The 23,877-nt window shown below is 39.9% G+C and overlaps 1 protein-coding gene across 11 annotated transcripts in view; it reads right to left on the bottom strand.

Annotated features, from left to right (window-relative positions):
- PARP16 (poly(ADP-ribose) polymerase family member 16) overlaps window positions 1-22,124 on the bottom strand; it is a 25,443-nt gene extending 3,319 nt beyond the window's left edge. For 2 of the 11 annotated variants that reach the window (XM_069098280.1, XM_069098282.1), the window contains exons 1-5: window positions 21,890-22,000; window positions 19,755-20,024; window positions 7,662-7,799; window positions 5,648-5,854; window positions 1,844-2,015 (exon numbers count right to left, since the gene is read on the bottom strand). In XM_069098280.1, the coding sequence (XP_068954381.1) occupies window positions 1,844-2,015; window positions 5,648-5,854; window positions 7,662-7,799; window positions 19,755-20,024; window positions 21,890-21,970 (868 nt within the window). In that variant the 5' untranslated portion in view covers window positions 21,971-22,000. Of the gene's footprint in view, window positions 1-1,843; window positions 2,016-5,647; window positions 5,855-7,661; window positions 7,800-19,754; window positions 20,025-21,547; window positions 21,844-21,889 lie in introns of those variants that run through there. The other 9 variants (XM_069098281.1, XM_069098289.1, XM_069098286.1 and 6 more) reach the window with 9 other exon arrangements.
- Between the last annotated feature and the right edge of the window lie 1,753 nt (window positions 22,125-23,877).

The following is a 23,877-nucleotide window of genomic DNA, read 5'->3' as shown; positions in this document are numbered from 1 at the left end:
ACACACACACACACACACACACACACACACACACATAATGGAGAGGGCACAGTTAAGAGGAAGATAAAAACACAATGTATGTGTGATGACCAAATAAGTCAATCCCAAAAGACTCATGATGGAGAGAAATGTGCGCATCCAGAGAAAGAACTAGAAAGAACTGAGTTTATACACAGATGGAAGCAAAATGCCTGATCTTTTTCCCTTTATTGTTTGGTTTTATGTCCTCTTTACCATTTTTCATTCCATCTGATACAATCCATCTTTATAACCTGACTAATGTATAATGTGAAAGTATTTACAGATCTTATACTTGACTATATGCCGCCATGGGGGGGGGGAGGGGAGGGAGGGGGACAAAATGTGAAACTCAAGGAATTGTGGAATTGAATCCTATAAACTAAAAGTAAACAAACAAATTAATTTTAAAAAAGAGGAAGATAAAATAGATTTTTATTAACTGAAAAATCAAATTAAACCATCAGAGAGAAGGAGAGAGAGAGCATTATAGGGAAACAGCAAAAGAAAGACATACAAGCACAGTCATGGTTGAGGTCAAAGGAGATAATAAACAGGTAGGACAGGGGAAAACAGAAATGGAGATGTCAGAAAAGAGAACTAAAATTTACACTGATACCATAAACTGCCCCAAACTGAAACTTGGTTTAAAAGAAGCATTTTTACCATTACCCCAACTGCAATGCTACTTGAAAGATTTGATTTAATTTATGTCTTTGTATTCCCAGTATCTAGCACAAGCCTGCCCTGGCACCTACAAGAACCTTAATAAATAGTTGTTAATTGATGTCTATAAAATTGGCATTTTTATATTTTAGCCCAAGGTGATAACTTTCTAATGTAGCTACTTATTTTCTATCCTTGAAACAATTCCAGCCTACTGACAGTACTGCAAAGCTAAAAGCGGATGTGGATGCGTGAGTGCAGAGACTTAAATGGTTGTTTTGATGTTTAACTGTCACGGTTTGCAATCTCTCCAAGAATTATAAATGCAACTATTCCGTGCTGTATGGTTGGGGTGAGTGGTGTCAGACATCGGTCTGTTCTTTGGTATGCCAGTTGTTTTAGATTAAGGCAATGGAACAGACAGCATTTCTGGGCACTCTTTTCTCAATGGACCAAATAAGCTCATTTGTGGAGAACAGAATTATTGCACTTTATCCATTACTGGTTTTGTGAAGCAATTTACTGACATATTCATGGCTATGAAATCTTGGGGGTGAATAATAACATGATTCACAAATACTCAGAGTGACAGAAGATACAATTAACTACTTAGTATGGTAGATGACCCAGCGTTTAAATCTAATATAACTACTTGACTACTGTTCTTCTTACAACTGAATTCCTGGCCTGAACCTGTTCCCACTGCTGTCTTTGGGACTGTAGAGCTTTTAGGCAGCCTGGCAAGAGAGATCCTGAATTGCAGCTCCTCTGCTTCATACACCCACCTTCATATATCAAGCTTCACCTATTCTGGGAAGCCTTCCCTGATCTCTCCCAGGCTACAATAATCTCTCCCTCCTCTGAACACCTATGACCCTTTGTACCAATAATTTGATGGCTGGTTATACTGTTGTTTATTTTTTTCTATGGATTATGTCATCTCCTATTGAGGCTCTAAGTTCTTCAGTGATAAGGAATGTGTCATCTCTTTCTTTGTGTCCTTCACCTTACCTGGCACCATATCTTGTACATAGTAAGCATCCCATAAACACCTATAGACTAACTGATATACCTACTGTGAGCTCTCACCTAGTCTGGAGATGAGTGGGCTTTGGCCCAAAGTCACAGGCCCTAGCTTTGGCCAGTGCTGCCTGCTTACCCTTCTTCTTGGTTTGGCACTTGACATCCGGATGGTCGATGATCTCACACAATGCCACACAACTTAGGATAGGACCCAAGAGGCTATGCTGCCACCCCAGACCATGAGGACTGTAGAGAAGGGCCAGGCTTAAGTCACTGGTGAGGTAGGTCCCTTCACCAAACAAGGATGTCTAGAAGAGCAGAGTCAGATAAAAAAGAAACACACCCGATTGAATCAAGGTCTAGAGGTGTAGAACACGTCTTTCTCTAAATGATAATTTTAAGTGACCTCTCACAAAGACTGTTAAGGTCCACATTTCCTGGCAAAAGAGTTAATGAACAGGATCCCTGTCACAATCATAGAGTGATTATTAAACATTATAATGTTATTATTATTTCTAAAAATTCCAAGAAGTTGGTTACCATTTGTGTATGTGTTAAATCAGGAAAGAAAAGTTCAGAGAAGCTAAATAACGTGCCTATCCCCAAATATACCAAATGAGCAATACAACTGGAATTAAAGAGAATAAGTTAGCTACTCTGACCAAGACCATGAACCAAGATAATTCCAAAGGACTTATATGAATGCTCCCCATCGCCAAAGAAAGAATGATGGAGTCTGAATGCATACTGAATGATACTTTTTTTACTTTGTTTTTTCTTAGTCTGTGTTTTCTTTTACAACATGACTAATTTGGAAATATGTTTTGCGTGACTGCACATGTATAACCTATATCAAATTGCTTGCCTTCTCAATGAGGGGGAAGGGGAAACAGTGCGGAAGAGAATTTAGAACTCAAAATTTTTTTTTAAATAGAATGTTAAAAATTGTTTTACATGTAATTGGAAAAAAATCTTTTTAAAAAGAGTGGAATTAATGTCCCTTTATTAGAAATTGTCTTTTAGCTATTTTATAGAGCTAGAAAAAACAATAACAAAATTCATCTGGAAGAACAAAAGGTCCAGAATATCAAGGAAATTAATAAAAAGAAATGCAAGGGAAGGTGGCCTAGCTGTACCAGATCTTAAATTGTATTATAAAGCAGCGATCATGAAAACTACTTAGTACTAGCTAAGAAATAGAGTGGTAGATCAGTGAAATAGGTTACATAAGCAAGACACAATGGTCAATGACTACAGCAATTTACTATTTGATAAATCTAAAGACTCCAGCTTCTTGGATAAGAACTCACTATTTAAAAAAAACTTCTGAGAAAATTGTAAAATAGTATGGCAGAAACTAGGTATAGATCAACATCTTACACCCAATACCAAGATAAAGTCAAAATGGGTACATGGTTGAGATATAAAGACTGGTCTTATTTATAAGCAAACTAGGAGAGCAAGGAATACCTGTCAGATTTTTGGACAAGGAAAGAATTTATGACCAAACAAGAGATAGAGAACATTATAAGATGCAAAATGGATGATTTTAATTACATTAAATTGAAAAGGTTTTGAAAAAACAAAGTCAATGCAACTGGAATTAAAGAGAATAAGTTAGCTACTCTGACCAATACAACCAGATTAGAAAGGAAGCAGAAAGCTAGGAAACAATTTTTAGAGCCAGTGTCTCTGATAAAGGCCTCATTTCTAAAATATATAGAGAACTGAGATGAATTTATAAGAATATAAGTCATATCCCAATTGATAGATGGTCAAAGGATACGAACAGGCAGTTTTCAGAGGAAGAAATTAAAGCTATTTTTAGTCATATGAAAAAATGCTCTAAATCACTATTGATTAGAGAAATGCAAATCAAAACAACTCTGAGGTACACATCTCACCTATCAGATACCATGACAAAAGAGAAAAATGATAAACGCTAGAGAAGATGTGGGAAAATTGAAACACTAATGCATTGTTGGAGTTGCGAACTGATCCAACCATTCTGGAGAGCAATTTGGAACTATACCCAAAGGTCTATAAAACTGTGCATACTCTTTGACCCAGCAACACCACAATACCACTTCTAGGGTTGTATTCAAAGAGATCATAAAAATGAGAAAATGACCCACATGTACAAAAATATTTATAGCGGCTCTTTTTGTGGTGGCAAAGAACTGGAAATTCAGGGAATGCCCATCAATTGGGGAATGGCTGAACAATTTGTGGGATATGAATGTAATGGAATACCACTGTGCTATAAGAAATGATGAGCAGGCCGACTTCAGAAAAACCTGGAAAGACTTAGATGACCTGATGATGAATAAAGCAGGAAGAACCAGGAGGACAATGTACACAATTAAAGCCACATTGTGTGATGACTGACTTTGATAGAATTGGCTCTTCTCAGCAATGCAAGAATCTAAGACAACTCCAAAAAGACTCGTGATGGAAAATGCTATCCCCAGCCAGAGAAAGAACTCTGGAGTCTGAATGCAGATGGAAGCACACTATTTGCTCTCCTTTTCTTTTCTTGTTTTGTTTTGTTTCTTCTTTCTCATGGTTCCTCCCATTAGTTCTAATTCTTCTTTACCATCATGACTAATGTAAAAATATGTTTAATATGAATGTATAAGTAGAGCCTATATCAGATTGCATGCTGTCTTGGGGAGGGTGAGAGGAGGAGGGGAAGAAAATTCAACTCAAAATCTTATGGAAATGAATGTTGAAAACTAAAAATAAATAAATTATACTAAAAAAGTTGTCTTTTCGATAGTGAGTTTTTCATGGACCTGAATCCTTTCCATTTGTCCAGTAAAGCTTATAAGAAGAGCTCATTATGCCACTGTTTTAACAATCACATCCTCATTATTGAATTCAGAAGCTCCCCCATCTTTCGTGTACCCTAGCCAACATACATTTTTCCCAGCTAATGAAACAAATTATATTTTTCCACAACCCCATAGTGACTATTGGGCTAAGTCTACACTGGCCACACCTATCACAAAATTTTAGATCTTTTGCAAGACTGCTGTGCTCCAACACAGCTGTGTCTGATTTGAAAACTTGTGGTACATCTGCCATGGAAATAATGTGAAAGATCAGAGCTAGAATGGGCCTTCCTTTAAGCAAATCTGATAAATGAAAATCCAGATTTAGACAAAAAACAGGTTACATGGGGAGTCTTAGCTTCACAAAAGGATTTACTTTCAAAGAACAAGTTCCCTGACTATATTTAAAGTAGGATTTAACTTTACAGGAGCCCAACTATTGTGTAAAGCTGGGGCCACCTGGAATTCAGTAGCAAAGCTACAGGCTATGCATTTGAGACTCCAAAGTAAACAAGCCCTTCATCTTCAATCTAAACATAGCAAATTAATTAGGCACAGAAGAGTTCTGGAAAATAGTGCTTTAAACTAGACAAGGGGTGTGCTGGGTTGGTCTTATGCAAAGTACTTATGCATACTGGATGACATGAGCAGCAGTAGAAGGTCTTCTCTCACTCTGGCCCCAACAAAGTAACCTATATAGCCCACCCACCAAACTGATCTCTGAAAATCCTCTAACTTGAACAGTTTTTCATTCCTCACTAAAAGATGAAGCTTAAAAATGTTCAAATGCCCTAAGGAGTAGGAAAGAAGAGTGATTAAAATTTAAGACTGAAGAAAGATTGTTGTCTGGGCTTTTTTCCAGCAGGACAGAGCAAACCTCCTATCCTATAAGAGGCAGACAGGTGTTCCCCCTGTGGAAGCAAAAGGGAGCTGGAAATTCAAGATGGAAATAGCCTTGGCCTCCTTCATAATTTTCTCTAGGACTGGTCAAGGTAGTCCCTTGGACTACCTTGGTAGTCTCTAGGACTGGTCAAATTGTCCCTCTCCTTGATGACCTTACCATGGTTTTAACCCATAATATTTTCAAAACCCCCTTAAAGCCTCACCTTGTTTAAATGGCAGTGTAAACCATTATGTAGGATGGAATGGAAGTTTTCCAGGCGGCTCCCATGGAATGCATAGATAAGATCCCTTTCTCCTTTGGTCTCATGAAATTTGGCATCCACTCGCCCAGAATACACTATTTCAAACAGAAAGTCAGGTGCAGGGACACCAGTGCCTGAAATTCCCATGAGTTCTTGGATCTTCACATACTTGAAAATATAAAGAAATTTTCAATGTTATTTGGGAAACTATCAAAATGTATTATAAAACAAATAATATCACAACTCCTCTTATTTTAAACTGCTATATTGCAATTTATACATAAGTACATGTTTTCATCACAATAAATACATCAACCTGGGAAAAAAAAACAATTAAAAGCTAACATTTCAAGATTTCTTTTCTCTAATTACCCAGTCTGCCAGAAAAATGAACTAAAGAAATATTAGTAACACATTACAAATATATAGTCCTAACTTTCAAAGGAGTTTCCTATTTATTACCTCATATGATCTTCAATACTACTCTCTAAGGAATGAAGGATAGGTAATATTGTCTCAATTGGAGAAATGAAGACACTAAGGCCTAAAGAAATTAAGTCAATTGTGAAAGATGTCTGTCTTTCAATAGAGCCTTTGCAACATTCTATACTCTTAATCAAGCATTTTGTAATGTGTGAAGAGAAACTCCTGCACCTCTCCAAAGTAGCTCTGTGTAGCAGAGAGCAAATGAGATTGGGAGTGAGAATAAGAACAGTGAGCATTTCTCTACTACTCCCCAGCAGCAACTCCTGCAGCACTCAGCTTCTGATGAATTCTTTCTAGAACCTCCACTTTGAGGATGTGCCCAGGACTGCTATGCTCACTCCTCTCCTTCCCTGACTCCACTCTCTTGGGCTCTCCTGATTTCACCATCTAGTCTTTCTAGCTCCCTTTTACATGTTATCTTTCCCCACTAGAATGTAAGCTCCTGGAGGGCAGGGATTGTCTTTCTTTTTGCTTCTATTTTTAATCCCAGTGCTTACCACAAGCAAGTACTTACCATTTAATAAAAGTGTATCTGCTTCACTCACGTGGGGCTTTAAGGTTTTCAAAGTGCTTTACATATGTTATCACCACTAAGCTTCATAACAACTCTGGGAGGTAGGAACCTGAAGCCCAGAGAAGAAAGCTGACTTGTTCATGGTCACCCAGTTAGTAAGTACTGGACCTGGCCATCAAATTTCAGTCTTCTTAACTGACTTCAAGTTGAGCAGTCTATCTACACAGTCAAATTAATAAGAACCTACATTGTGCAAGGCATTACTGAGCACTAGCAACACAAAGGTAACAGGCAATCCCTGCTCTCAAGCTGCTCAGAGTCTAATGGGGAAGACAACACAGTAAACAATTACATACATACAAATAAGCTATATATAGGATAAACTGGAAATAATCAACAGAAGGAAGGCACTAGAATTAAGAGGGATCATGATGGGTCTCCAATAGAGGGTGGGATTTTAGCTGGGACTTGAAGGAATCCAGATCAACCAGGAGGTAGATTCGAGGAGAGAAAACATTCCAGGCACGGGGGACAGTGAGAGAAAATATCCAGCACTGGGAGATTGAATGTCTCATGTGAGGAACAGCAAAGAGACCAATGTCACTAGATCACATAGCACATTATGGGGTGGTATAAGATGTTAGAAGACTGGAGAGACATGGAGGTGCCAAGTTATGAAGTGCTATGAACACCAAACAGAGGATTTTATATTTGATCCTGGAGATGATAGGGAGTCACTGGAATTTACTGATATGGTACCTCTCTAAAGAAGTCTAGAAGACTAAATATAGAGTCAACAAGTTTAAAATCTTAGTCTTTTAATCTCACCTCTACCACTAACGAGTTGTGTGACCTTGCACAAAACCTCCTTAAGCCTCAGTTTCCTTCACCTATAAAATGAAAGAATTGAATGGGGTAATCTTTAAGGTCCATTTCAGCTCTAGAAATCTGTCATTCTAACCACTGAAATCTTACCTCTGTTTTCCCTATGCTGTGTAGTGTAAGAACCTTTGATGATAAAATCCAGCTCACCAGACTCCATGCCCTTTTATCTTTGTCATCTGCAGACTGAAGAAGTTCCTTCAGGTTTGGTAGCATGCTGGTATCTTCAAGCTAAAGAATAAAGCGTTATTCTTTTTAAGGAATATGGTTCATGAAACATGACAATAGGGAGACCTCTAGTGGCAATGAAACAAAATTCCATTTCTCATGTCAAAATTATTTTCCCAAAAGGAAAAACATCAGTAGTTTTTAATGCCTTTTGCTAAAATGGAATACTTGGCTAGGGTTCAAACTCCCTAGCCTGGCATCTTAACTCAAATACCTTTCCCATTTTTTTCCTCCACTGTTTCCCTAGATCTAGCCTCTACTCGAGAGGGAACACTGTCTCCCACATACATACATAGCTGTGCTTTTCCAACCCAGTCTTTGCTCAGACTTGTTCCCATCTCCTCACTGAAGAGCTAATTCTTGCACACCCTTCAACGGCAAGCCCAAATTGTACTTCCTACATGAAGTTTCCTTTATTCACTACTACTCACCCCAAGCCTCAGTAATCTCTTTTCTGAATTCCTTTACACTTATTTCTGTAAAACTTGACACTAACAGAGACAGTGTGGTACCGAAGAACAAGTACTGGATATGGAGCCAGAAGATTTGGGTTCAAATACTACCTCTGTCACTTAGTTGTAGTATAGCAGTAGTAGTAGTAGTAGTAGTTCTAAAAGGTTAAGTGATTTACTACTATTTACTAGTAGTAAATCACTTAACCTTTTAGAACCTCAGTTTCCTCATCTGTAAAATGAGGAGGTTGATCTGGATAGCTTCTAAGGTACCATGACCTATTATTATCTTCATCACATGTTGCTTTGTATTGTTTAATATTTTTTCTGTTCCTATTAGTATTCTCTCTCTACCTATGTTTTAAGTTTCTTGAAATCAGTAACTATGTCTTATACCTTTGCATTCCCCTAATACTTTGTATATAGTAAGTGTAAATATTTACCTACTGATTCTATTCCACTTTTTCAACAATTTAATTTCATAAAAGAATGAAAACTCCAACAAGGGCTTTCCTTGGTTCTCAGGTCTCTAATATTGAAAACTATGAACATTTTAGAATTTGTCACTTATTACACTCTCCCTATCTTATAGCTCTATTGTGAAACATTTCATAATTCTTGAGGTATTTTATAAATATAAGATAATATTATTTTAATTAAACTTTTGAAGCAGTCAACCAACAGCACATGTTTAATAATCAGAGTCCTAAATTAGATCACATGAGGACACAAACAGAACGATGAGGGCTGTCCTCTGTCCTTATGAAATTTACAATCTTAAGACAATGGAATAAACAAAAACTATATGTACACACATAAGTGTGTTCTATTCTCCTCCAAATATGATTAATGTTTTTTTGCCTATATGCCTTTGCTCACTATGTGCCTCCTCACCTGAAATGCTTACTTCCCCCTCTCCTCATCTATCCAAAGCCCTTCTATCCTTCAAAGGCCAATACAAATCCCATCTTCTCTGTGAAGAATTCCTTAAGTATCCCAGCCCCCATTTATCTCTCCCTCCCCAGAACTCCTTTAGCACTTGTTGGTACCACTCATTTCACACTTAGCATATGTTACTTAGTACTGTTAGACATATCTCCCAATTTGATCACAGATACCTTGAGGAGCCCCTAGACTGCCTTATAATTTTTTGTTACCCATAGCATCTAATTAGTGCTCTACATATAGCAGATATTTGATAAATGATTGAATACTGATCAATACACAGTTGAGTGAATCATGAAAACACTATATTGTCAAAACACAAATAACAGAAATATAACCAAGCATTACATTAAATAGGTGAGCGAGCGGTGGGCTTTCAAAGAGGATGCAGGTACTGAATAGTTTTGAAGGAAAGGACTTAATGTTATGAAAAAAGTCATATAAGACTCCTATCATATATTCCTCACTATTTCTGCTGCTGTATCTCCTTCAGAATATAACCTGAGGATCAAAGCCTCACCCCTGACTCTTGTTCAGTGCCTTTCTTGTGCAGGAACAGTTCGGACTTTATCACAGAATAAAGAATCTTGTTTGCAGAAACTACAGGAAAATCTCCTGATTTGTGGTTTTATAATTTGAGGTTTCTAATATTTGTGATGAGTAGTGAGTGCCATGTAGCTAATGCTTCAGGCTGCCAAGAACAAAATTATTATATACACACCGCCTAGCCCATCCATCTTGTTTATATCTTGTAGTTCCCAACATGTGCCAGCCAATTCATGAGTTAGTATTTCAGTTAATCATTTGTAGTCTTGTCCTGGATTAATTCAATCAAGAAAATGTACCAATAGAAGAGGCATTAAATCTCTCCTTAACATCTTGTAATCTGGTCCCTGGCTGAAGGCTTTCTCTACCTCTCAAAGGTAAAGTATGTTAATGACAGGATCTCTAGAACAAGAATAAAGAAGTCTCCAATACATGAAGGAAAGCAAATTTTAAATACACATGAGACTGGTCCTTTTAATATAAAAGTCTGGTCACACTTAAATCTATTCTGTTTTACCCTCAAGCTAGGCAGATTTTCCTTATCTACTACAGGTCTATTCAATTAAACAAATATTTACTAAATGCCTACGTGTTCATAGAACTGTAAAATATTATATAAGGTGTTCAGTTCCCATCGATTCTGAAACTTACAATTCAGTAAGGAGATTAAGACATGTACACAAATAATTACATGCAGAGTAGGAATATGACAAATGACAATAAAAGTACAAAGTTCAAAAAAAGGAACAATTCTAGTAAGGGGTTGCATGGGATGGTGATAGAGAAAGATAAGGAAAAACTTCATCAGAGAATGGCATTTAAACTCAGCTTTAAAAGGCCAGTAAGATTTCATTATGTGAAGATAAAGTCCAAAGGGGTCTTGTTTAATGGTATAATTTTAGGAAGGATGGAAAACTAGCATGGAAGGTATTTGGGAGGCAGAAGGACCTTCTGGCACCCCACAACAAAAAATACATGAAAATAATGTATTGCCATGGAAAATATTTCTAGTGCTAACTGGATAGACTGATTGCTACTTTCACAAAATAAAACTTTTTTAAAAAGCAAATGACTGTCAGAACAGGGAAACTGTTTCAGTTTCCCTGTATGATAATACAATCACACCACAAATCACATGGTAGGTTGATGCATGCCTAAGTATAAAGCAATACTGAAACAGAGAAATAGTATGTGCAATGGTTCTGAGACACATGAAGGATATGTCAAAGGCAGCAAAAGGCAGACAGCAAATTATGGCATAAAGTTGTGCTACAAAGGACAATAAGGGCGGTTAAAGGCAATACAGAGATGGGAGAAATCCTACTATGTACTAGGCACTTTGCTAACTGAAGGGAATACAAAGATAATCTAAGCACTTCCAATCTAGTTAAAGATAAATCATACAGGGTGGCCAGGTGGAGCAGTGAGTAAGAGTGCTGGCCCCAGCGCTGGGAGACCTGGAATCGGTTCCGGCCTCAGATACTCGGCACCCACACAAAAAAATAACTGGCCGTGTAAACTTGAGCAAGTTATTTAACCCCAATTGCTTTAAAAAAAAAAAAAAAAGATAAATCATACAAAAAATTAATCAACGCTATCAGATTTAAGTCATAATTCAAGACAATAACAGGTATCACAAGGGATTTACATAATCAACTGTGAAATGAATCATATGAACAATAAGATTTCAGAAAGATATATCATTTTAGGGAAATACTATAGAAGAACGTGATTTGACCTGGGTTTTGAAGGATGGCATTTTAACTGACTGAGAGGATGGGGGAGGGCATTTGGGGCAGGGCTGGGCTTGGGGTCAGGAAGATCTAAGTTCAAATCCCACCTCAGACAATTTGAGTTAAATGACCAGACCTTCTCTGAGTCTCAGTCCTATAAAATGGGGGTAATAATGGCACTTACCTCCAAGGGTTATTCTGATTTATCTGACTCCTTACTACTTCCTCTCTGCACCACCACCACTATTCCCCATCCATACTACCAAACTTGTTGAAAAAGATGTCTTTATCAGATGTCCCCATTTCCCTCCTACTCTCTGCCCAACCTTCTGTGATAAGATTGCTGCCCTAACTATTCTGCTGAAACCATTTTCTGTATCTTTAAAGATACCAAAGACATTCTAGTCACAAAACCCAATGGCCTTTTGAAAGACCTCATCCTCCTTGTCTTCTACACCAGTTCTCCTCCCTTGGCTTCACAGACTACCTTCTGCTTGTAAATCATCTCCTCTCCTCCCTTGGCTTCACAGCTCTCCTACCTCTCTAACTTACTCATTCTCTGGTTCCTCGTTCATTCTCTTCCCTTAACATGGGAAATTTGAGGAAGATTAAATTCAGGGGTTGTTGGGACATTCAACTGGAAACACCTGGAGAAAGTTATAGATCAAAACTAGAGACATGGATCTGATGATCATATATCTATGCCTAGCTTTAAGGCAAATCCAACATGTAAAAATTACAGTTTATCAAAACTAGAGATGATTCATTTTGCAAAAGTCCAATTCACCACACTATTCAAGCAGATGAATACTAGACGTAAATGAATACAAATGAAGACATACAATGACCAAAGACTGAATCTTGAAGAAGGCTAATAGGCCAGAAAAAAAGAGAGATGGTAAGAGACAAAGAAATGCCATTCCAAGAACCAAAAAATCAGGGTTTTCCTCCAAGACCAGAAACAAACAAGGGAAGAGCCTACTACCCTAAATGACCATGATGGTCACAACAAAGTCTCCACAGAACTCTAGATTTGAAAGAGATCATTTAGTCTGGCAGTTCTGAAGCTTTTTTGTCTCATAGACCTTTTTAGTCTGCTGACATCTATGGACTCTTCAGGATAATGTTATTAAATGTATAAGAAAAATATATAATTACAAAGGTAATCAACTATCCTGAAGTAGAGTATAATTTTTTTTTAATAAGCTCTCAGTAGTGGATCAGTGGCATAGATTAGGTACACAAGACGCAGTAGTCAATGACTATAGTAATCTACTGTTTGATAAACCCAAAGACTTCAGCTTCTAGGATAAGAACTCACTATTTGACAAAAACTGTTGGGAAAACTGGAAACAACATGGCAGAAACTTGGATATAGACCAATATCTTATACCGTACACCAAAATAAAGTCTAAATGGGTTCACGATCTAGATATAAAGGCTGATACTATAAGCAATCGGGGAGAGCAAGGAATAGTTTACTTGTCAGATTTATGAAGGAAAGAATTTATGACCAAACAAGAGAGAGAGAATACAAAATGCAAAATGGATAATTTTGATTACATTATATTACATTTTACAATTTACATTACATAAAAGTACATAAATTTGTACATTTTTGTACAAAGCCAATGTAACCAAAATTAGGAGGGAAGTAGAAAATTGGGAAATAATTTTTACAACCAGTGTCTCTGATAAAGGCCTCATTTCTAAAATATACAGAGAACTGAGCCAAATATATTACATAAGAATACAAGTCATTCCCCAATTGATAAATGGTCAAAAGATATTAACAGGCAGTTTTCAAAGGAAGAAATTAAAGATACCTATAATTATATGAAAAAAATGCTCTAAATCACTATTGATTAGAGAAATGCAAATCAAAACCACTCTGAGGTACCACATCTTATCCATCAGATTGGCTAACATGACGAAACAGGAAAATGATAAGTGCTGGAGAAGATGTGGAAAAATTGGAACACTAATGCATTGTTGGTGGAGTTGTGAACTGATCTAATCATTCTGGAGAGCAATTTGGAACTATGCCCAAAGGGCTATAAAAATGTGCATACCCTTTGACCCAGCAATACCACTTCTAGGGCTGTATCTCAAAGAGACCATCCAAGTGGGAAAAAGACCCATATGTACAAAAATATTTATAGCAGCTCTTTTTGTGGTGGCAAAGAAATAGAAATCAAGGGAATGCCCATCAACTGGGAAATGGCTAAAAAAGTTGTGGTATATGAATGTAATGGAATACTATCGTGAAATGAGGAATATACAAACTTCATAATAGCCTGGAGAGATATATAAATTGATGCTGAGTGAGGGGAGCAGAATCAGGAGAACATTGTATACAATCACAGACACATAGTATCTGTCGTGACTGACTTTGCTAGACTGGGCTCCTCTCAGCAATGCAAGGTTATAAGACCAAATGACTTATGATGGAAAAGGCTATCCACATCCAGAGAAAGAACTACAGAGTCTGAATGCAGACTGAAGCAAACTACTTGCTCTCTCTCTTTTTTGTTTTGTTTTGTTCCTTCTTTCTCATTGTTCATTCCATTGGTTATAATCCTTCTTTACAATTTCACTGTTTGATGTGAAGGTATTTAAAGAACCTCTATCAGACTGCGTGCCTCCAGGGGGGCGAGGGGAGAGGAGAGGGAGTGGGAGAAAATTTGGAACTCAAAAGCTTGTGGAACTGAATGTGGTAAATTAAAAGTAAATTAATAATTAAAAAAAAAAACAATAAGCTCACAGACTCCAAGTTAAGAATTCCTGATAAAGTCCAATTCCCTCATTTTAGAATTAAAGATGCCATGGTTCAGAGAGAAGCAATTTTGGGACTTTTCCAAGGTCCCACAGGTAGCATAGCCAAGATTAGGACCCAGATCATTTGACTCCTAGTACAATCGTCTTTCTGCTATAACAATTTTGTGGTATAATTGCTGACTAAATTAGAAAAAACAAATTTTGATTTGGGAATTTGCTCCCCTACAGCCCACTCTAGAGGAAATAGGAGACCAAGCTCCCCTCTCTGTCAAGTACACTGGTTGAAAGGCCCTTGGCTCTGTCCTTCAGTTTTTCAAATCTGAAAAATGTATAGCATATTCTCATTGTCCCTCATAAGAAAATTAAGAGGACATGTGGGATAACAAAGAGTAGGAAACTCTTGGAAGTTCTCAAAAGAGTAGCTCAAGCTAATAAAACCACAGTGAGCTCTGTAAAATATAGCAATCCACTAATCAGCATAGAGAAAGAATACTTCCATGTCCTAAAAAGTCATTGGAAACATAGTCACAATGACTAAAAAAAAAAGTCATCGTGAAAAAGGCAAATTAATTGGGCATGCAACTGAAACAGCTAGAAAAAGAACAAATTAAAAATCCTCAATTAAATTTCAGATTAGAAATACTGAAAACCAAAGGACAGATTAATAAAATTGAAATTAAGAAAACTATTGAACTAATAAATGAAACTAAGAGGTGGTTTTATGAAAAAAAGAACCAATAAAATTGATAAACCTTTGGTTAATTTGATTTTTAAAAAATGAAAGAATAAAACCAAATTACCAGTATCAAAAATGAAAAGGGTGAATTCACCACCAATGAAGAGGAAATTTAATCAGGAATTATTTTGCCCAATTGTATGCCCATAAATTTGGCAATCTTAGTGAAATGGATGAATATTTACAAAAAAATATAAATTGTCCAGATTAACAGAAGAGGAAGTAAAATACTTAACCCCATCTCATAAAAAGAAATTGAATAAGCCATCAACGAACTCCCTACGAAAAAGGTAAATTAGGGAATCCGAAAGCAGAGGCTATGGATCAGTTTATAGAAAGGAAGAAACAGGTCAAAAAAAGAGAACATGTCCAAATGAATTAGATTCTACAAGCATTTGTAGCAAAGTGCAGTGTACCAACTCCTTTCAGTACCCTGGGTCTGATCAGTTATGGTTGAGTACAGCACTCCACTGCATAGTTCCTAATTGTACCACTCCCTCAACAGTGGGATGAACTCTTCCAGAGGAAAAGTGTGAGGCCCTGAGGGGTGTGTTCTCATTTCTTATGTTTTCTCCCAGCAGAGGCTGGAATAGCCAATCATCTAAGGACAAAAGAAGTAGGGAGGACTGCTCCAATGCAGTGGAATTGATATCCCCAGAAGGTAGTCCGAAAGCCCCCCACACAGCTTCACTTTCACCTGTTGGAGTCCCAGCTCCCTGAAAGTCAAGCTGCCTTCCCCTCTTCTGTGGGTAACACCATGACATGCTGGATGTATGGGCAGAGCATGAGTGTCTGGAATGTACTCTTTCCTTGGAGTCACTCTAGGTAAATCTGCTCTTGGCACAGGGCTTTTTCTTTTGCTGATTTTAAAACCTGCACGAATAACTTAACCCTCAAGCTCCCGATCTTCCTGGTGTCTGAGCCTCTATGGTTCTCCAGTTTTGGAGATTAGACCTGATTCAAAATCATTTCTTAGCCCTTCTGCCATTGCCACCATGATGAGACGACCAATTCTGGCATTTATTCCTTCACCTGTTTTGCCTCTTTATAACACAAAGTATAATTTCTAGGGTTCAGTCACAAAGGGAAAAAGAGTACAAAAATTTATAACTATAATTAGAACTTTATATTAAACTACTGAATTCCAAAATTAAAAGTACCCAAATCTCTTAACATAATGGAATGGAAAAGTACTAAGTGCTTACTATGTGAGCAAAACTATGTTCAATGGTGATATGTTTAGTCTCAATAGAAAAATGAGACACTCCTTGCTTTCAGAGAGATCACATTATAATTGGGGGAGACAAGGAGGGTTTGTATTCAGTTCATAGCAGGAAGAAAGGCCAGAAGTAATGGGGTAGATTACTAAGGCCCCAGGACACTGGACACCAAGGGGAGAAAATGGTCCACTACCAGGGGGACACCACTTTATAGTAGCAAGGTGGCACAGTGAATAGAGTGTCAGGTCTGGAGTCAGGAAGACCTATCTTTCTGAGTTCAAATCTGGCCTCAGACACTTTACTAGCTGTGTCTTTTTGGGTAAGTCACTTAACCCTGTTTGCCTCAGTTTCCCTATCTGTAAAATGAGCTCAAGAAGGAAATGTCAAACCACTCCAGTGTCTTTGCCAAGAAAACCCCATGACTGGGGTCACAAAGAGTGGGACACAACTGAAACGACTGAACAACAACATTAAGAAGATAGTGGACCACAGGCTAAGTGTGGTCTTCAGGACTCTGAGATAACTCCAGCAGAGGAGTCAGAATCCAGTTGACAGTGAACATCCTGCACCTATGTTGGCTGAGAAAGGGAATAGTCTGTGGCCCTAGGCACTGTTAGTCTATTTTCCTGCCACCCAATGACAGGATGGGCCATTGAAGCGGCTGGTCCAGGTTATCCAAAGCCCCTATGTTGTTCTACCACCATTCTTATCTACCTTGTTATTTTCGGGGTGGCTAGGTGGCGAAGTGAATAGAGCACTGGCCCTGGGGTCAGGAGGACCTGAGTTCAAATCCGGCCTCAGACAGAACACAAAAACTAGCTGTGTGACCTTGGGCAAGTCCCTTAACCCCAATTGCCCTACCTTCCCCCCTGCAAAAAATAAAATAAAATAAATACCTTAAAAAAAATATTGTCATTTTCTCCCTAAAACATCCCCTACCAGACACTAGGCAATCCTGATGGAGCTTATTATTGTTTTACAATCCTAAACTGAGTCTCAACCAATCAGGAAGCCTCCTGATTTTACCAGTAGTCTTTTAGGTGTTCTGCCTGCATTCCTACTTAACTGATTAGCTAATTATAAATTTTCCTTCTGACAAAACTTAGGGTAGGATATGAAGAACTATCACACACAATTACAGTTTGCCATCTCAGAAAATAGAATAATATAATCTTCCAGGCAGTTCACCTCTTGAATCCACCCTTCCAAAAAAAATTGTTTTCCTTACAAGCTTACCAGGCTGTTCTCTTTTATCTCAAGAAAATAACCTACTCTTTGTAGATTACTTTTATCAGGAACATTGGAAAAATGGGGTCCCTACACTCAATGTGAGACTGAACTAAATAATATCCAAAAACTTCCCTACTAGCTCTTCAGAGTCTAAAATTGTGCTAGTCATTATAACACTATTACACTTGTCCATTTTGATTTTATCCAGACAGAACAAATTACATCCTCTTCCAATGACCCAGAGGGTAAAACTAGTGTAAACTAGGCATAAGTTACATTACTCACACAATCAATGGGCAGTGTGTTGGATTGGGGAGTCAGGAAGGCCTGAATTCCAATCCAACCTCTGTCATTTACTAGCTGTGTGAGAAAGGGTAAGACATTTCACCTTTCTGAGCTTCAGTCTCTTGCCTGCAAAATGAAGGTAGTAATTGAAGTGTCTACAGGTTGCAGAGAACTTCATATCCAAAATATGTAAAGTACTTTGCAAACTTCAGAATGTCAGTTATTATTATTATCCAAAAGGTCAGCACCAAAAGGGGCTTTGGACCAACTGGGGACAAGGACAGGCTGTTTAGAAAGGCCCATCTGATACTTTGAAACTTAATTTGTGCCTTCCCTCATGGTGATTCTCCACTCTTAACCCAAGTCAAACTAACTGAATAACATGAAATGCATCTACAATCCTTTGATTATATGTAATCTGTATCCTGAAATTCCCCCACACTATAGGATGCAGTTTAGCTGTGCACCTGTGTGTTGAACAAGGACAAAGTAGGACGTGAATGCAGTTCAACCTAAAAGTCAGTCTTTTGCCATGAGAAATCCCCCCACTAAGAAGAGAACCTAGTGTGAGTGGTAATAAAAGGGATACAAAGATTCACCAGCAGATGAGATATAGTTTTGGACCTATATACATCCCAGGCACTTACAAACATCTATAATACTATAACAATAAGTGTTCGGAATGATTTTCTTAAGAAACTACAAGACTCTGAAATGCCTTGATGGCTGACATTTATACTGTACCTTTAATGACTGTAAACTGATTTACATACACTATTTTATTTGAACTTCATAATAATCCTGAGGTAGATACTATGGATATTATATTCTTATTTTATAGATAAGAAAGCTGAGGCTCAGATATTGGCCAATGTCAAATTAACAAGTATTTATTAAGTACTTACTGTGTGTTAGGCCCTGTGCTAAGTGCTAGGGATACAAATACAATGAATGAAACAATCCTTTCTCAGAAAGAGCTTACAATCTAATGAAATACCAGAGATAGTGTCCCAAAAGTCTTAGTGCAATGTTAAGCATTCATAACTTTGTAAGTATAAATACTACAAACTTACCCCCCAAAATCCTATCATTTGAAAGTTTAATCATTTTAATTTCTTTTATATTTAGTTTTGTAGATTCTGAATAATTTTTAAGTTTTTACACCATGGGGGCACCCAGTTATTATACATTGCATGTATGATAGTTTCTATATGACACTTTCTCCAACTGGTAGATTGGTAGAGGAGGTCCTTTTGCTTGGTCACCTTGATCACTTGATCTACCTCCATTAGACTTTTTCTTGTGGAGACATGCCAAAACTGTTGTGTATACATCAAAACTTTGTTCTTTGGATGGTCTTAAGTCTAGAATTACAAATCCAATCCTTTCAGTCACTGAGCAGCAGTTGATAAAAGTTTACAAAGTTAGAAAATCAACTTGATCAATGAACAGCATAAATGATGGTTATGTACAATTTTAAGATGAAACATTCAACATTTTAAATAATTAAACTTTCATACTTTATTGTGTATTAGGAAATGATGACTACAAAGAATTCAGAGAATTGGTAAGATCTGTATGAACTGATATAAATCAAAGCAAGCAGACACAGAATAATTTTACATGGTGATCACAATAATGGAAGAAAAAACAACACTGAAAAACTTCAGAATAATGATTAATGGGGTAACTGTGCCACCAGGCTTCTGACAAGGAGCTTTACTGGATCACTGATTTAGAGCTTGAAGGGATCCCAGAAGCCACCTAGCCCAACCCCCTCATTTTATGGTTGTGGAAAATGAGGCCTAGGGAAGTTAAGTGATGGGCTCAAGATTACACAGGTACTAAGTAGAATAGACATGGAATGAGGCATAGGTTTTTAGGTAAAGGAGTTTGTTTTTGCTTGACTATTATTTGTTAAAAGGAGGGTTCTGCAAAGGGAGGGAAGTCAATGGAAGGCAGTGATGTTTAAAAATAATTAAAGAAAACACTTAAAAAGAAAAAAATGAGACAAGTGGTTGAGAAGAACTCACCAGGGCCTCAAAGTCCTTGTTGTCCTGGCTAACATAGGAGGCTGGGAATGGCCTCAGCACAGAATCCCGCTTGTAGCTCTGCAGGGCAGAGGCAAAGAAGCTGCACTGGAGATCTGCTGCCAGCACATCCCTCTGGGCTGCTTCCCTGGCCGCCTCCAGGCTGAAAGGCTGCATCCCTTCGGCAGAGATGGAGGCACTGTGGGGAGATGGAATCCTGGATCGGGATGTGTGTACGGTGGGGCAGAAAATGGGACTCCTATAAGGTGGGTTCTGGGGAGTGGAGGTAAGAAGCATAGCTAGAATGAGGCAAAACTACTCACTGGATACCTTGAGCTTTCACATGACTTATTACAAAATTAACGCCCCTGTGCCACAAAGAACAGAAATTTTTGGCATTTAAAAATAAATATCAGTACTAAAAGTGTCCCCTCTCATGGTCCTCTCTCTCTGCCCCAGCCCTGTCTTGTGTTCTAGGTGGCTGCTTACCTTGCCTACCCTGGTCCTACCTCCAACAAGAAGTACTCAGAGAAAGCAAAAATCAGCAAATAATGAGCCTCTGTGAATCAGGGGAAGGGGAAACCAAGAAGAGAGAAATGTGTGAAGGATGAATGGGGGTACGTGAGATAAGATGTCAAAGGTATCTCTAGGAGTAGGTAGTGACCATCTTTTCTAAACCAAAACTCAGGACACCAGATATTAGAAAGCTGTTTCCCTTCAACCTATCCTCCCCCCCCAATTTGTCAATAAGGCAAAATATCTAAAATCCAGGACAGAATGTGAGAGGGCGTGGGGAGAATCTCAGGTGGAAAGGGATGAAGCAGGAAGTCTGGGAATATCTCAGCTCAGTAAGGGGGGTTGGGCTGGAGCAATAAGTGAAGAAGGAAAAGGGTCACTTCAGAAGGGAAGGAATAAAAAATTCCAGTGGCCTTAGGGGTGCCCCCAGGGTGGTGACCAGTCACTCGGATGGAGGAACATGGGGTAGTGTCCCCACTAGGGCACGGGAGGGTTGGAGTACGCACAGATGGATAGACAAGAGTCAAGGAAGCTGCGGGCAGGTGACGAGCCATGCTGGAAGAACCAGAGAGAATGAAGCTAAAGGTCACAGCTCTAGAAACCTGGGATCGCCACTGAGTCAGGTGGGCTTGGGAGAGTACTGGGTAGAGGGGGACACCAAGGCCTGGGGGTTAAAGTATTGGGAGGGCAGCCCAAGAGGCCTGAATGGGATAGGGGGAGGCAGACTTCGTGACCTACTGAGAGCGCTCAGACAGGGGAGTGAGGCTGCTGGAGGGGGCAAGTGGAAGCAGCCAAAAGACAAGAGTCTGAGGGGCAAAGGTCAGAGGGAGAGCTCGAGGCACCTGGACCGGGGCTTTATGTGCGAAATGCCCATTGGGAGTGCTCGGATGGGGAGGACAAAGGGCAGGAGGGCAGGGACCGATAGAGAAGGGCCAAAGGGCAGGAGCTCCGGAAGCCCTCGGTCAGGAGGGCGGCTCAGCACACATAGACAGAGAGATCTCCACTGGCGCGCCGGGATGGGCAGTCTGGCTGGGTGGACAAAGGGCAGGGGCCTGGGGAGCCCTTTGTGAGGGAGGCAGCTCGGCGACCCCCATGGGGGGCTTTTGTGAGGGATCCCCACTGGGGCGCTGGGATGGTGAGTGCAAGGGCCGGGGTCAGGAGGCCAGTCGGTGCAGGGCCCTACCGCCAGGGGGAGCTTTCCCCCGGGGCCGCCCCCCGCCCCCCCAGCTGTCAGGAAATACGGGCCGGAGAGACAAGAAAGTAAGGTGGTTTCCCCAAACCCGTTAGCGTCCCTCCTCGCCGGCCGCCGCACCTCCGCCACCGGGCCCGCACGCTCTATCGGCTCTCCACCCGCCCTACCCGGCTGGGCCCGCCCGGCAGGTCCAGCGAACTCTGCCGCCGAGCCTCCCGGCCCGCCCGGACCTGCCGCCGCCACTGCAACCCCTACTGTCGCTGCCGCCGCTGCCGCCGAGGCCCCGGAACGAGGCTGCCCGCCACTCCGCCTGCGTGCAAGCGTGCGCACGCAGTGCCCGTCACCGCCCACCGGCCTGGCCCGAGCCCGCCAAGCCCAACCGAGCCTAGACCGAGCTCTCTAGGTTCTCCTTCCCGCGCTACGCACATACCTTCGGAGACCCAGTCAACCCAGGCCCCACCCCCAGGAACGGCCTCCGCTGACCGCCCTGCCCCCATTCAATGATGATCATTTATTAGACGCCTACTGGAGATACCAAGACATCCCCTGACCTTTTGACTGTTACATTCTGGGAAGAGAAATAAAACTGCCAGGGTGTCCCCAAAGACATTTAAGCTTTACGCTGCACTAAGACTTTTTGGCCTCTCCTTCCTAAGTAAATACTTACTGGATACTGGGGGATGGGGGGGAGGGGAATCAGGAAAGACTTCCTGTAGGGGGAGGTGCCCGAGCAGAGCTGGACTGACTGAGACAAGCAGAGGGCGCGGCTGCGGGATTGGAGATTTACCTGAGCCTAGGACACGGGTGGACATAGCCCCGAGGCTGGTGGAATGTTTGTGTTTAAAAGATGGACCTGGCCGAGGCCGAAAGGACGCCTAGCTTGGTTGCCCCTTTTTGTTTCCCCAGCACTTATCACAGTGCCTGGCACACAGTAGGTACTTAATAAATGTTTATTGAATTGAATCCATGGCCCAGTCAAATCTGTCCCCTTGCACCAAGAACCACCCCTCTCTCCCCTCCCCCGAAATATCGTTCTGGTTGCCTTAAAAATCAGAATAATTCCATGGCATACACAGTTTACCGCCCCCCCCCGTCCATTTACATATAGACATGGACATACACACAGCCCAAGTTCACAACCTACCATCCTTCTCCTGACAGAGATTTGATTTAATTTGTCAAACATTTATCAAGCCCATGTTATATACGTGATTGTACTGTTCCTAGAGACATAAAAACAAAACTGACAGACCCGGGCTTCCCGGAGTTTACATTCCATTGAGGGAAGTAACTAAATGCAAAGTCTCTTTTATACAAAGTAACTTGAAGAAGGAGAGTGTAAAATGATGGGAGCATCAGCGAAGGCTTCAGGACGGAGAGGGCGCCTGAGCTGTGAACAGAGCATGGGGCTCTGTGTATTGGAGGTAAGCAGGGAGTGCGTTACAGACTCGGGGAATTCTTTGTGCAGAGGCAAATAAGTACTGGATGTAGGTGGGTAACAGCTACCAGATTAGTTTAAATGAAATAGGGAGTTCATGCGGCTCCATAATAGGAAATAAGAGAAGAAACGCAAGTGGGAGCCTGATTGTGAAGGGCCTGTAAATGTCAGACTGAGGGGATTGTATGCCTGTTAACACCTGGAGATACTCCTGATTCCATGGTTCCCCTAGAACCCAGAATATGGAAAGTTCAAGGTTCTCTTTTGGTCTACATCACCCCAAACCAAAGCTATTGAGTTCCCATCGATGTGTTTGCTTTTTCTAATTAGCCAAAGAACTAGGATCAAAGCACAGGTGTTTCACTTAATGGCATGATTTTTAAAAGGTAGTAAATATTTCCCCCATAAACATGGGACATACTCCCACAAATAAACATACACACACGCACACACCTTTCTTAGGAAAAATGGACATAGGTAGTACATCCATTTATTCATAGATAGACATAGATATAGATATAAACATTTCCTCTTTCATCACAAATGCCATGAATGTGTCCTGGTTGTGTTCCCTACGTGTGTATATGTGTATATATATTGTGAGTCTATGTATGTATATGTGTGTACAACATGTATGCATATGCACAGACATATATATATACGTACATACATGTATGTATATATGGTACACAGCCAGGGCACAGTCACAGCATTTGTGATGAAAGAGGAAATCTTTCTCTGTTTTTGCTTTTTCTTTTGAACTCAGGGCAGAATCATGCCTAGCTATCTTGTGCCCTTAAACTTAGGCCGTTTTAAAAATTTGTTCCCTGAGGTTTGGGTCTTTGTCAGAGACCACATCCTATTTAGGACTATCAAGTCTTTGTGGCTTCCTGTTTAATTTCTAGCAGCAACTCAATTACATCAACTCATCATCTTAGTAGAGACTAATCTTGGAGCTCTGGGCCACTGCCAGTCATCTT

Source organism: Petaurus breviceps, unplaced genomic scaffold, assembly GCF_028583685.1.
Source record: "Petaurus breviceps papuanus isolate PSGF00001 unplaced genomic scaffold, PetGlider_PUasm1.0 37, whole genome shotgun sequence".
NCBI classification, from domain to species: domain Eukaryota; kingdom Metazoa; phylum Chordata; class Mammalia; order Diprotodontia; family Petauridae; genus Petaurus; species Petaurus breviceps.
Note: the sequence above shows the minus strand (reverse complement) of the source record. Positions and strands in the feature narration are given on the sequence as shown.